General features: G+C 39.1%; 2 protein-coding genes across 2 annotated transcripts; both read left to right on the forward strand.

The window, feature by feature from the left end:
- Positions 1-1,875: 1,875 nt before the first annotated feature.
- syngr2a (synaptogyrin 2a) lies at positions 1,876-5,709 on the forward strand. Its single transcript, XM_079253248.1, has 4 exons — positions 1,876-2,064; positions 3,372-3,609; positions 3,739-3,875; positions 4,005-5,709. Exons 1-4 carry the CDS (start codon positions 1,966-1,968, stop codon positions 4,200-4,202), a joined length of 672 nt encoding a protein of 223 aa, XP_079109374.1. The 5' UTR covers positions 1,876-1,965; the 3' UTR covers positions 4,203-5,709.
- Positions 5,710-6,024: 315 nt separating this feature from the next.
- cant1a (calcium activated nucleotidase 1a) lies at positions 6,025-12,096 on the forward strand. Its single transcript, XM_079252247.1, has 4 exons — positions 6,025-6,151; positions 10,189-10,854; positions 10,940-11,143; positions 11,230-12,096. Exons 2-4 carry the CDS (start codon positions 10,212-10,214, stop codon positions 11,598-11,600), a joined length of 1,218 nt encoding a protein of 405 aa, XP_079108373.1. The 5' UTR covers positions 6,025-6,151; positions 10,189-10,211; the 3' UTR covers positions 11,601-12,096.
- Positions 12,097-12,271: the final 175 nt, after the last annotated feature.

Consider the following 12,271-nt stretch of genomic DNA (forward strand, 5'->3'; position numbering starts at 1 on the left):
GTAAAATTTTCAGATAGATGCAACACCCTTGAAACAGCTAAACTGTTATTAGACTGGATCCATAATGGATCAATAATGGTCAGAGATCAACTTGGAGTCGGGTTCTACCTGGTGGAGGATGTCAGTAGTAACCATGTGACGTTTTCAGTAAATGTGTTGTTGGACTTTTTAAAAATGACAATGAATTGAAAAAAAGCTCCATAACTGGGTGGCTTTTTACAACAAAACTTTAGCAAAAAAAAAAAAAAAAATGTGCTCCAAGCGGAAGTGATGATCTTTATGCAGAGCAATGCATTTTGTCATGCAAGTGGTCGCTCTTCTTAATGGGAGTTAATTGTGCTGAAGGACATTGAGTGGACTGAGAACTTATAAGATTTTGCCAGTTGAAAAAAATCTTTCATTACGTAGCCTATATTCCAAAAATGAGCAAGTTTTGTTTTATTTGTCACTAGTTGGTATGTCTTGAGATATGGTATATAAGTTTTCTTTGTGGGGAACCTGAATCTAGGAAGACCTCTCAGTCACATACCAGCAGTCAGTCAATAGTTTTGCAGACCTTCTCTGACATGTCTCTGGAGTTCAACATTGCCAAGACCAATGAGCTGTGCTATGCAGACAACCACTTCTGTTAACACCTCTTAGCATCCAAGGTCAACAGGTGGAGCAGGTTTTTAGCTTTCTAAATATCCTGAAACTGAAATTGACGCCTGTCTGTCCTTTAAACAACATGCTGCCACAGTACACACGAAAAAAAGCCCAGCAACATCTACACCAGCTGAGGAAACTCTGGCAATTCTGTGTAAACAAAGACAGTTTAACTGTAATGTACAAATCACTGACTGACTCCAAAATCGCCTGTTTCTACCTGGTTCAGCCGCCTCACCATCAGACATCAATCAAAACTCAACCATGCAATCACTTAGGCAAGCACAATAATTAACTAACTTAATTATTGTTTACTTAATTCTTTTTTTAACTTGAGAAGCAATGATGGTGCATTTCTGTCAATATAATGTGGAATCTTCATAAATCCTCAAATGGCCTGATTTCCTTTTGAGAGTCAGTTGTTACTTATATCCAACCCCACAAACCTCTAGGTGGAAGTTGACCTCAGAAATGAGAGTTTAATAAGTGATTACAGCTCATATATTGCTTAATTAAACAAATATTTTACTTTACATGGCTGCAGTTCATGTAAGAGAATCATATTATATCACCCAAGCACTAACCATAAGTGAAGAAAGACTTTTTGTTTTGGGCTTGTTTTCATCCAGCTGGTTGCTTGTTTTTCTCACACAACCTGGCAACACTGGTTAGACAGTCCCACTGGCCCGGTAACATGCCCACAACATGTCCACAACAAATCTTTCATTCCTATCTGTTGCTCTTTGTGTCCCTTTTTATTTTATTTTTTTACAGTTTGATGTGTTCAGATATGTGTTCTAGTGTCTTTCACATGTTTTACAATGTCTTCTTTTCTATTTACGTTCTTTTTCATTGTTAAATCATGTTTAATGGTTTTTTTAATCTCGTTTTAATTTATGTTGAATAAATAAACCATTTATATCAGTTCTTTGTTAATCCAGCGTTGGTTTCCTTTTGAAAGAAAGTGCTTTATGGTGGGAACCTACATGATTGAAGGCATGCCCCCAAAGCTCCTAAATAGTATCCTTAGATTTTTTTTTTAAGAAGATGACAAAAGAGTAGAGGGGGAATAACAAAAAGAAAAGGAAAAATAGAGAAGAGGAACAAAAACGTGGGCCTATCGGTGTATTTTAGGTACGGTAACGTCCCCGTTTAGTTTCGTTACGGTTTATTCGAGGTGCTCCTGAACGCATCGCAACGTGGGCGGACTGTGAAAAGTTTTCAGGAAGTTGTTTGAAAAGTCGGAACTCCCCGACCTGTGACAGAAAAGGTTTACAAGTCGTTCTTAGTGTCAGACAGGCTTTTTGTTTGTGTGTAAAAATGCAGAGCAGTGCTTACGGTGCCTCTTTGGCCGGCGGCACATTTGATTTAGGGAGCTTTGTGAAACAGCCTCAAACTATTTTGCGCTGCCTGAGCTGGGTGAGTGACTCCGCTTAGACTTCACTGTTAGCATCAGCTAGCTGTCACATCACTTTCTCTAAACAGCTGTTCGCTGCCAGCCTCCACCTAAAGATTATAATGATGCAGATTTTTAGCCTCGTGTGTTGCTAGAACAGAACATTAAATGCCTCCGTTTAAAATATTTTATAAACTTTATATTAAGTGTCGGCAAATCAATTCAGCTACTGAAATTAACATTAGCTTGTTAGCATGTCCACTGCTGTGTCACCGCAGGACACCTATCACCTGACCCAAACACATCCTGAGGAGGAGCGATCAGTCTTTTGAATTTACAGTTAAAATACTGGACCAAATATCTTACAAAAAATGTGATTATGTTTTCTGGATTAGTAGTTGTGGGCTGTACTTGTAAATATCAGGAAATGATGTCATCTGTTGCTGTGTTGGTGGTAGAGCTGTTTGACAACACAGCATGAGAGTTGGGATTCAATTTGATGGGACCTTACAATAATTTGATAAAACAAAGCGCATAAAAAGAGAAGTAACTACATTAAACTAATTGTTTAAGTTGCAAAAACATTGTTTAAGTTGCAAAAAAAATGTCTAGGTTTGACTTCATATTGTTTTAAAATTGAAATGCCTTTAGTTGTAAAATGTGGATATAGAACAGCAACAATGTTTGTCAGACAGCTGCTGATGACAGTATCATTTCTTTTTCTGGTCATATGATGCTATTGCAACTATGGATATAAGATTAAGTGATAGTTCACAAAAATCCATTTTAACACTTAACAAAGTTAAGTGCCTTAAGATAAGATAAACAATGGCAAAGGACATGGTAAAAAATAGTTTGTAGAATGTACCACTGTTGTTTATTTGCATACATTTACATATATTTTTTTCGAGTGAATAAAAGTAAATCTGCCAAAAATTGAGATAAACTTAATTGGTGTGGACAAAAACTCTCCATGCCTCTTGATTTAATGTAGTATTTTTCTTTGTTTTAACTGTAATCACTCACATTTACATACACAATAAAAAAATAAATAAATAAAAAAAAAAACCTGGCATTATACTTGTCTTCTTGGCCGCCCTCCTGGCTTTATAGCCTTTTATTTACCTTCTGAAGGAACTGTCTAAATGTTAAGTGGCACAATGGGAGTTTTCCAAAAGTCCCCTTTAGCTATTCTGGCTGTGCTTTTTAGAACTTTTTTTTTTTTTTTTTTTTTTTTTAAAGGAGTAAGTTTTTATGTAATAAATTAGACACAGACTAGAGTTTTAATTACTTGCTCCTGAAAGTAACATTGTTTGTCTGTTCTTTGCAGATATTTTCCATTGTAGTCTTTGCATCCATCACAGCAGAAGGCTACATGAACCCGGTGAAAAAGGAAGAAACCAAGTGCATGTTCAACTCCAACGACAGTGCCTGCAGCTATGCGGTGGGAATCGGAGTCTTAGCGTTCTTGGCTTGCGTTGTTTTCCTAATGCTGGATGCATACTTTCCTAAAATCAGCAATGCCAATGAGAGGAAGTACATAGTCATTGGAGACTTGGGCTTTTCAGGTGAGCGATAATTCAGAAGACAGTATAGTAAAATGAAGAACCTGTGCCCTAAAACAGCAAGTATATGCTGTCATCATATGTCATCTTCATCCTCACCTTTTTGCTTTTTTTGGCGTTCAACATGTGCAGCTCTTTGGACATTCCTGTGGTTCATCTGCTTCTGCGTCCTGGCCAACCAGTGGTCCAAAACCCAAGAAAATGCTGGTATCAGAGGCGATGCTGCCCGGGCTGTCATAGCCTTCTCCTTCTTCTCGATCATCAGCTGGGTGAGTCTCTGATGACCTCCATGCGTCACCACAATTTCACTTCACAAAACTGTTTAAAAAAAAATGTGCAACTGATTTGAATCCCATTGTGTAACAAATCTACTTAGTATTAAAAACTTCTTTCAACAGGCTTTATTGTCCTACTTTGCATTTGGGAGGTACCGCCAGGGAGTAGATGACTTTAACCAGGATTACACAGACCCAGCCACCAACCATACTACTCCATACCCACCTGCCCAGTATGCCAACAGTGGGCCCATGGGCTACCAGCAGTCACCTTTCTCCAACCAGGAGCACACTGGGGAGTACAAGCCTCCATCTTACTGAAGAACTGAAATTCAGACACATGAATCCAACCGGGGTCTTTCTTTTTAAATAAAGACGAGTGCCAATAGTTTTTCTTCACAACTTTGGGCTGTTCTTCGCACTCCGTTTTTTCTTCCTCAGAAGGTGTTTGTGTATGTTTGGGTGCACTGAATCTTAGTTTACTGCATTATCACATTGCTTGGTGGATACTTGCTGTGGTGTTTGAAATTTCACACAGGTGAGCTCTAAAGAGGGGTTTCCCTTTTTTTTCCTTATAGTTGATGATTGTCTTAATAGAAGAAGTGATAACTACGTTGTCTCACTATGAGTTTCACTTCCCCTTTCGTTTCAATTTTAAGTGGAATTTAAAGGCTGATAAACTAAGAAGAAATGATAAAATAAGTTAGGACTTATTTTCCTTTGGCAAACCACATTAGTATTTAAAAAGAAAATTTTTTAGGGATGTGTTATTGTCCAGTAGGTTAATGGTTTTTCTTATTAATTTGTAGCAAATTCAAAATTACTTCATCAATAAGATTCAGCAAATGTTTAATCACACAGCAAACACATTTTATTTCATTAATGTTTTTTTTTTTTTTAAACATTTTCTTTATAACTAATGTGTTGCATTTTTTTAAAAAAAATTAACCACTTAAAGATGGCTTTTATGCACTGAAAAACAATTAATATTGCTTTGGTAATTATTCTTTTGAATCAGCTTTGGCTTGAGTTTTTTTTCTTTGCAACTGTGTTTTGATGTAGCCAAACCATTTATAATTTTTATAGGTTAATGTGCCTTTTTGAAGTTCATACACATTTTTTTTTTCACTTAATTTTTTGGAATTCTTTTGATATTGTAATAAATTCATATTTATAATCTTATAAACACAGGCACATGACAATCACATTTTTTTATGGCACTTTGTCTTGTTGGTTTTTCCTTTTTGTTGGACTTCTAAATTTCCACTGTTGAACTTAATTGCTTTATAATTCCTCTTTCAAGTGCCTCATGCAGTGTCCTGTATCAGACAGGGATTTGCCAAATAAAAACTGTTCCTACTTTACTGTAAAGACAAAGACACAATGTGTGTGCTCTCCTTTGACAAATATTTGATGTGGAATTGTGTTGGCATGTGGGAAAGAGGTTTTAAAGTGTGGAGACATTAAAAAAAGAATAGTTGTGTTTGATATATTTTAAGCTTTACATTTGAGTTATTTAAAGCTGTCATGCTGAGCAAAATTAGAATCAGTTCATTATTTTTAACAGCAATAGAATAAATCCTGAATAAAAATTCCTGGTTTTTACTATCAATACAAACAATATGTTCCATATAAATGCTGGTAAGACTCACCATACTCGAAGTAAAGAAAATGTGTGTAAAGTATTGATCTTAGCTCATAAAATATTAGCACAAATTGTATAGCTCTATAGTCAAATTCACAAATGCTTATAGGTTCATGTTGACAATATTTTATATTTTGTCATGTTTCTCGTCCATCCACCTAGTTGTGTGAAATAAAATTTGAAACACCCTTTAAAACCTTCGTTTCAACGAGATTATTGTCAACTAAAAACAAGAGACGATGATTTATTTCACTTGAGCTCCTGAATGAAAAACATTGCCCTATTTAATATGGTAGACAAAACTTTAAAAAATTAAATAAAGATAAAAACAAACACTAAAAGAACAGGCCGTTTGTAGTCAAGTAACCTATAGACTACGACGTCGCGCTGTTAATATGAGTTGTCAAAGTTCCGACAGCACTTTAAGGCAGCATTTGATTTGTCTTCGCATCGACAGCACGCTGCCACGACGCGATGCTGTCGTCATCAGCACACACAGGAAATAATGGTCGTCTGTCCGGGTATCGCAGAGGGAGAAGGAAAAGTCTGATGGAGGATGAATAATGACAACAGAGCTGCAACCACCAGCGGACAGCGGCCACCAGCAGAATATCTAACCTCCGAGGTGAGTCCGAAGCCGCCCGGATTAGAAATATTTCCAGGCCACCTCTGAACGCAGCCATTTGTGATGACATCTGCGTGTTAACCTCTGACAGGATACGAACCGATCATACTGGTGTAGAGGCTTGTGTCACTTTGAACACGTACACCGTAAATCTTTACATTTATCTACCAAATCCATTCTGCTCTTCAGACTTTCTTCCTTAGGCAATGAAAAGTTGCTGGAGGTCAGAGGTTTAGTGATAACAGCGAAGTGGGGAACTTCCCTGATACACCTGAGGCCCCTGCAGCATACAGACTTTCTATTGACCAAAACCAGATCACTAACTGTTCGGGGATCCGTGACATCAAGAAGATTTAAGAGCCTGTCTTTTCAAGCACTTCGTTAACTATTTACAGGTCTTTATACCCTCCCTCACTCTCCATCTGCTACCTTTGAAGCCCACCTCCTCAAATGGAGGCTTATTGGTTAACCAGAAATCTCAGAAGCTGCTTTCATACAAACGAATGAAAACTTATCTTACTGGTATGAATGGTTTTATGAATACTATTTAGTCTGTATGCTAACTTGGACCTTTTTAAATTTACCATTGACAGACTTTTGTGTAGTTGTGCATACCAGTTGTTTTTAGTCATAAATGTAACAAGAAATAACCTTATGAATGAATTGAAATAGTAGGGTGCTGAGTTTTTGTGATAATTTTGCTTTTGTTTTAATTAATTTGCTTATCGGAAAGCATTGTATACTTTTACCGGAAGAGTGGGCTGACAGTCCACTGGCCAGTTTTTCAGATCAGAAGCTAAAAAGTTTGAGACCGCTGTTAACTCTCACATACAGTATAGTTTTTCATCATTAACATCTTTTTTCTTTTTTTTTAGGTGGGTTTGCACAATTACATTAAATACACTCTGGTTAACCACAACAGTGAAAACATCTCAAGATGTCTCCAGCACTGTCATACTGGAAGCTAATCTTTGGGGACCTTTGGGTTCCAGGTCTAATCTGTGAATTTGTAGTGATTCGGACTCTTTCCTGAGCAGCTTATGTGTCGTGGCAGGGTGTATTGTGCTGCTGAATGAGGATCCAGAATTTCCAGAAATAGGATATGTGCCCTGTTAATAAACCTTCAAATGTTGTAGAAGTCCATATTTGCTTTAAGGCTGTTTCCACTGGTTTGTTAATCTGACCAAATGAGCAATTTAATTAATAATGAATTTGTCATGTCTAATCTCAATCACAACCCCACAGACTTGTACTTCACATCCTTTGGCTGTGTAACTTTATTAGGTTAAACAATCTGAAACTGGAGGTGGTTGCATGAAAGGCCTCTGAACTAAAGCCAAGAAGGGTCAGTCAGAAATGAACAAATGACAAGGTTAAAACATCTTCCAGTTCCTGTAGGTATCTGGTTTACTGTGTAACTACTCCTCTGTTATTAAAAAAAAAAAAAAAAAAAAGGTTGAACTCTGGCTTTGATTGGCTTAAAGGACTCAAAGTACTGATTGCATCACAGCAACACCTCTGTTATGTTAAAAAAAAAAAAATTACTGCCATAATTAAGTATTTGCTGTTATCTTCTATTAATCATATGCAGTTGTTGCCTTTCACTGTTATGCTGGTAGTGTCATTGTTCAGCTTCTCCCAACCCACAGCCCTTTTGATTAATGTTGATGAATGATAACTGTGCTGGGTTGGCCTCCTGTACGATTTGCCCTTTTGGACTGGATGATAATCCTCCAAGTGTAGGTAAAGTTCGCAAGCATTGTATTCAAACGGCTGCAAGTCATAGTTGTTATGCACATATAGTTAACAAACAGAAGGAGTGTTTGGAGCTCAGTACTGATTGTGGGGATATTGTGAGGTGGACTTAATGGCACGAGTTGAGAATTCTGGCAGGAGGAGGCGGAAAGGTAGGCTTAACCCTTTTTTTTTTTTTTTTTTTTTTAGTGCATTGCAGCGAAGGTGAAGCAAAAAAAATATATATCAGTGTAATTCAGAAGTGTTCCCTTAAGAGTGTGAGCCCTAATTTTTGTGACCATAATGGAGTTCTTTTTGGCTCAGGGCCCTCGTATAAAAGAGCCATTCAGTTCTTAGCCCCCGTTCAGGAAAAATGTGCCATGATTACATTGACTGTGAAGCTCTGGTAACTGTGTCATATTTCATGCCCAAGTAGAGTCGCGAGGCTATGTTTTAACATCATACCCCGCCGCTGCAGTGTTTGGATTTTAATTGCGATTGTTGACTCAGCTGAGAGGTTACATTAGTTTATTTGGTGTTTAAGCAAATGTCAGTGTATTTAAGCTATTTTTCTCTTAGCAGCTGGGCATAGCAACTGTCACATTAAGTTAATAAACGTGCAAAACTGAGCTAAAGCTGCAGCTAAAGATTATAGCCTGTTTGATTTTGATAAAAATTCTGGCTTGTAGCACAAGCTTTCATTTGATGTGCTGAATTACAGAAAGGCTTGAAAGCACAGTCAGAATTTCTTAGAGGTGGAAGCTTAAAGCTATGCAGTTAATTCTAGTGCAAACTCAGATCATTGAGGGCCTCTAATTCGTGCTGAACTTGACGGCAAGTTGTTGGAGCAGGGAAGACTCTAAAACCTGCAGGACAGTGGCCCTTGAGGTCTGGAATTTGAGGTCCTTTGTCTAATGCAGGACAAAAAAAAACTTTCAGTCATTAGAAATCTCCTTATGTTTGACTCATTTTCTAAACATACTTTAAAATGGTTTATTCACCGGTTCTAGAAAGCATTTGGTGCTCTGTGTATAATATGCAAAGGCAGTGATTTGTTAATCCTTTTTATCCAAATAAAAGAATTGCAACAACTTCCTGTGAAATGTTGAACAGAAGATTTTCATGCTGTTGTTAAGCATAAAAAATGTGGTTTAATGTTGTCTTGTTGAAATAAGAGAAGTTCCCCCTGGATAATGAGCTGTTTTTGCCTTGCAAACCTGTACGGATTATGATTCACATGTGGGCAGCTTAAACAGATCGTTCTAAGCAGTCAATTTGGTGATGTATTTCCTGTTTAACCTGTTCATAGCTCCTGACTTTAGTGCTTCTTCCAGCTTCCAGATTAACCGGGTATACTGGTCAGCAGATATTCACCCCGCCTACAATCCTGCTTCTCCCCTCTTACTCCTTTCAGTCGTGTTTTTACACTCGCTTGTTTGAACTCATATTAGGGTTGTTTTTTATTTGCTTTAAAAGACAAAAATTAACCCGTGTTCTCAGCTGGGCAAGCTTCCCACCATCTGGTGTAACGCTGTTTCGCACGGAGAAGAAAGGCTACTTATGACAAGTATGTAAGTAATTCAGGCTTTCATGGTAGCAGGTTCAGACAGATGTTTAAGACAAACCTACTTTAGAAAATCCAAAGTATTTCTGTTCAGCTGAATTTCCTGAGTTTTAGCTACACAAAGTTATGACTGTGAGAGAAAATTTTACTTTACTTTAACTTGTGGAGCTTACAACACAGAACTCATTTATGTGTCTTGTAATTGCTCATCAGGTCAAACAGGCTTTAGGGCCATTTCTTTATTCGTGTACCAGCAGAAGATTAAATTAGCCTTTTCTGTCTTGCCCAATATTCTTCGGTCTGTTAGTGAAAAAACTTGTATGGTCCTTTTTATAAAACTAGATGAGCCGTTTTCTTGCTGCTTTTAGAGGGCACACCATTCAGATGTTGTCTCCCCCCCCCATGCTGCTAGAAGAGCTCTGATCAGCCAGGGTGTGTTGATCAGAGGGTCTCTGGGAGACCAATTGAAGACTTTAAACACAAGCCAGAGGTTTCCTTCCTGTTAAAAGGGAGTTTTTTCCTTCCCACTGTCGCCAGTGTGCTTGCTCAGGATGGGAGATTGAGTTGGACCCTCCAACTCAATCTGTTGGTTTCCTGATATAGGCTATTATGAATTGGCTTTCATTATGTTTTTTTTTTTCCTGTCTGTAAAGCGTCTTGAGATGGCATTGCCATGATTTGACGCTATATCAATAAAGTTGAATTGAATTGAAAGCTATCTTTCTCTGATTTTCAACAGGTCAAGCCAAGTCTCCATCCTCCATGCCTACCTCCGCAGGCTACAGTCAACTGGAGCAAGATGAGTCTATGAACCCGCTGCGTATCTCTGTAGGAGGTCTCCCCATGCTGGCTACCATGACCAACCCCACCGACCCTCGTTTCCGCCTCAAGTGGCGCCCTATCATGGCTGTGCTGCTCTTTTTGGCTCTGATCCTGCTGGTGTACATGCACTTCAGCTCGGGCCTGCGCTACCACCCTTACGCCTCACACAGCTGGAGAGTCAGTCATGGAGACACCAGGCAATCCGATTCCCGTTACAACGACACCTACCCTCTCAGTCCGCCTGAGCGCATACCGCAGGGCACGCGCTACCGTATCGGGGTCATCGCAGACCTGGACACAGGCTCTCAAAGTGACAAAAAGCTGACTTGGTTTAGCTACATGAGGCAGGGGTACCTGATGGTATCGCAGAGTGGCGACAAGGTGGCAGTTGAATTTGATACGGACAGGGTGCTGGAGAGCCACCTATCAGAGAAAGGCAGAGGGATGGAGCTGTCTGAGCTGGTGGTGTTCAATGGAAAGCTCTACAGCGTCGATGACAGAACAGGGGTCGTATACCACATAGATGGAAACAAGGCTGTGCCCTGGGTTATCTTGCCTGACGGTGATGGGAGTGTCGGCAAAGGTTTGTAAATCCTACTTGTCAGCAGCAAACTTAAATCAGCAGTGGACTTTGACGTACAATAACGTTACATTTTTTTTCATGATAGGGTTCAAAGCTGAGTGGCTGGCAGTGAAAGATGAGCATCTATATGTTGGTGGTCTGGGGAAAGAGTGGACCACCACTGAAGGGGAGTTTGTCAACAACAACCCCGAGTGGGTGAAAGTAGTGGGCTTCAGAGGGGATGTACAACACGAGAACTGGGCTCCCAAATACAGAGCCATGAAGTCTGCCGCGAAGATTGAGACACCAGGTGATGATGCTGATTTATTCTCTCTAATAACTCACTCTGCTTCTTCCTCTGTGCTTTAAGCCTTACTCAGCTCCACGTCTCCACAGGTTACTTCATTCACGAATCTGCAGCCTGGAGCGACACTCTGCAGCGCTGGTTTTTCCTTCCCCGGCGAGCAAGCAAAAAACGCTATGAGGAGACGGCGGACGAGCATCGCGGTACCAACCTCGTCCTCAGCTGCTCACCAGATTTCACAGACATTAATGTAAGCCAGGTGGGGCCGCTTCTCCCCACTCATGGTTTCTCCTCCTTCAAGTTTGTCCCCAACACTGACGACCAGATCATTCTGGCGCTCAAGTCAGAAGAAGACGCTGGAAAAATCGCAACATACATCACAGCCTTTACACTTGATGGACGCATCCTTTTAGCTGAAACCAAGATTGGTGATGTGAAATATGAGGGCTTGGAGTTTATATAGAGGTCTCTGAATCAGAGAGTCCTTGAGGTCACTTCACTGTGGCTCTAATTTGTTTACAACTCAGTCACCATTAAACTTCCTGCACTTATTTCCTGTAAAACACATCATTTCATCCTTTAAAGGATCATCTTTAGCACAAACAGGAAAAGCCCCGCACAGAAACGGGGAACTATTTATGAGTTTGAAGAAACTGCAAATCAGATTCAGCAGTGCCATCTTGTGTTGTGGTGGAACATCACCTTTGTAAGCCAGATGTGGGCTTCGGTAGTACTGTAACAATTTTTTTTTTTTTTTTCAAATGAATGTACATGAACTGATTTATTTTACTGTGATTAATCTTTACAGTAAAAGATGCATTATCATGCACTTACTTTAAACACTCAGATGGTTTTCTTTTTCCTCCATGTTGGAACAACCTGTTCATAACAGCACTGTTTTGTTTTTTGTTTATTTCAGCATAATTTGAAGGATGTTTTGATGAAAATTTAATTCTAATGTCTGCTATTTTTTGGGGGGGTGGGGGGGTGATTTATTTTTTTTGTTAGGGGGGCTGAGCGAAGGAACTGACAATAAAACGTTGATTCCTTGTTTTTTCTGAAGCTTGACTTTTAAGTCACATATGACAAACGAAGCTTTGCACTACTCAAAAACACTTTCTAACAGAATGAAGG

This window comes from Telmatherina bonti, assembly GCF_933228915.1.
Source record: "Telmatherina bonti genome assembly, chromosome: 14".
Classification (NCBI taxonomy): Eukaryota; Metazoa; Chordata; class Actinopteri; order Atheriniformes; family Telmatherinidae; genus Telmatherina; species Telmatherina bonti.

Coding starts and splice junctions, on each gene's coding strand:
- syngr2a (XM_079253248.1), top strand. CDS start 1,966: ATGCAGAGCAGTGCTTACGGTGCCTCTTTGGCCGGCGGCACATTTGAT. Junction 2,065..3,371: donor TTTTGCGCTGCCTGAGCTGG/GTGAGTGACTCC, acceptor TGTTCTTTGCAG/ATATTTTCCATTGTAGTCTT. Junction 3,610..3,738: donor TGGAGACTTGGGCTTTTCAG/GTGAGCGATAAT, acceptor CAACATGTGCAG/CTCTTTGGACATTCCTGTGG.
- cant1a (XM_079252247.1), top strand. CDS start 10,212: ATGCCTACCTCCGCAGGCTACAGTCAACTGGAGCAAGATGAGTCTATG. Junction 10,855..10,939: donor TGATGGGAGTGTCGGCAAAG/GTTTGTAAATCC, acceptor TTTTCATGATAG/GGTTCAAAGCTGAGTGGCTG. Junction 11,144..11,229: donor CGCGAAGATTGAGACACCAG/GTGATGATGCTG, acceptor ACGTCTCCACAG/GTTACTTCATTCACGAATCT.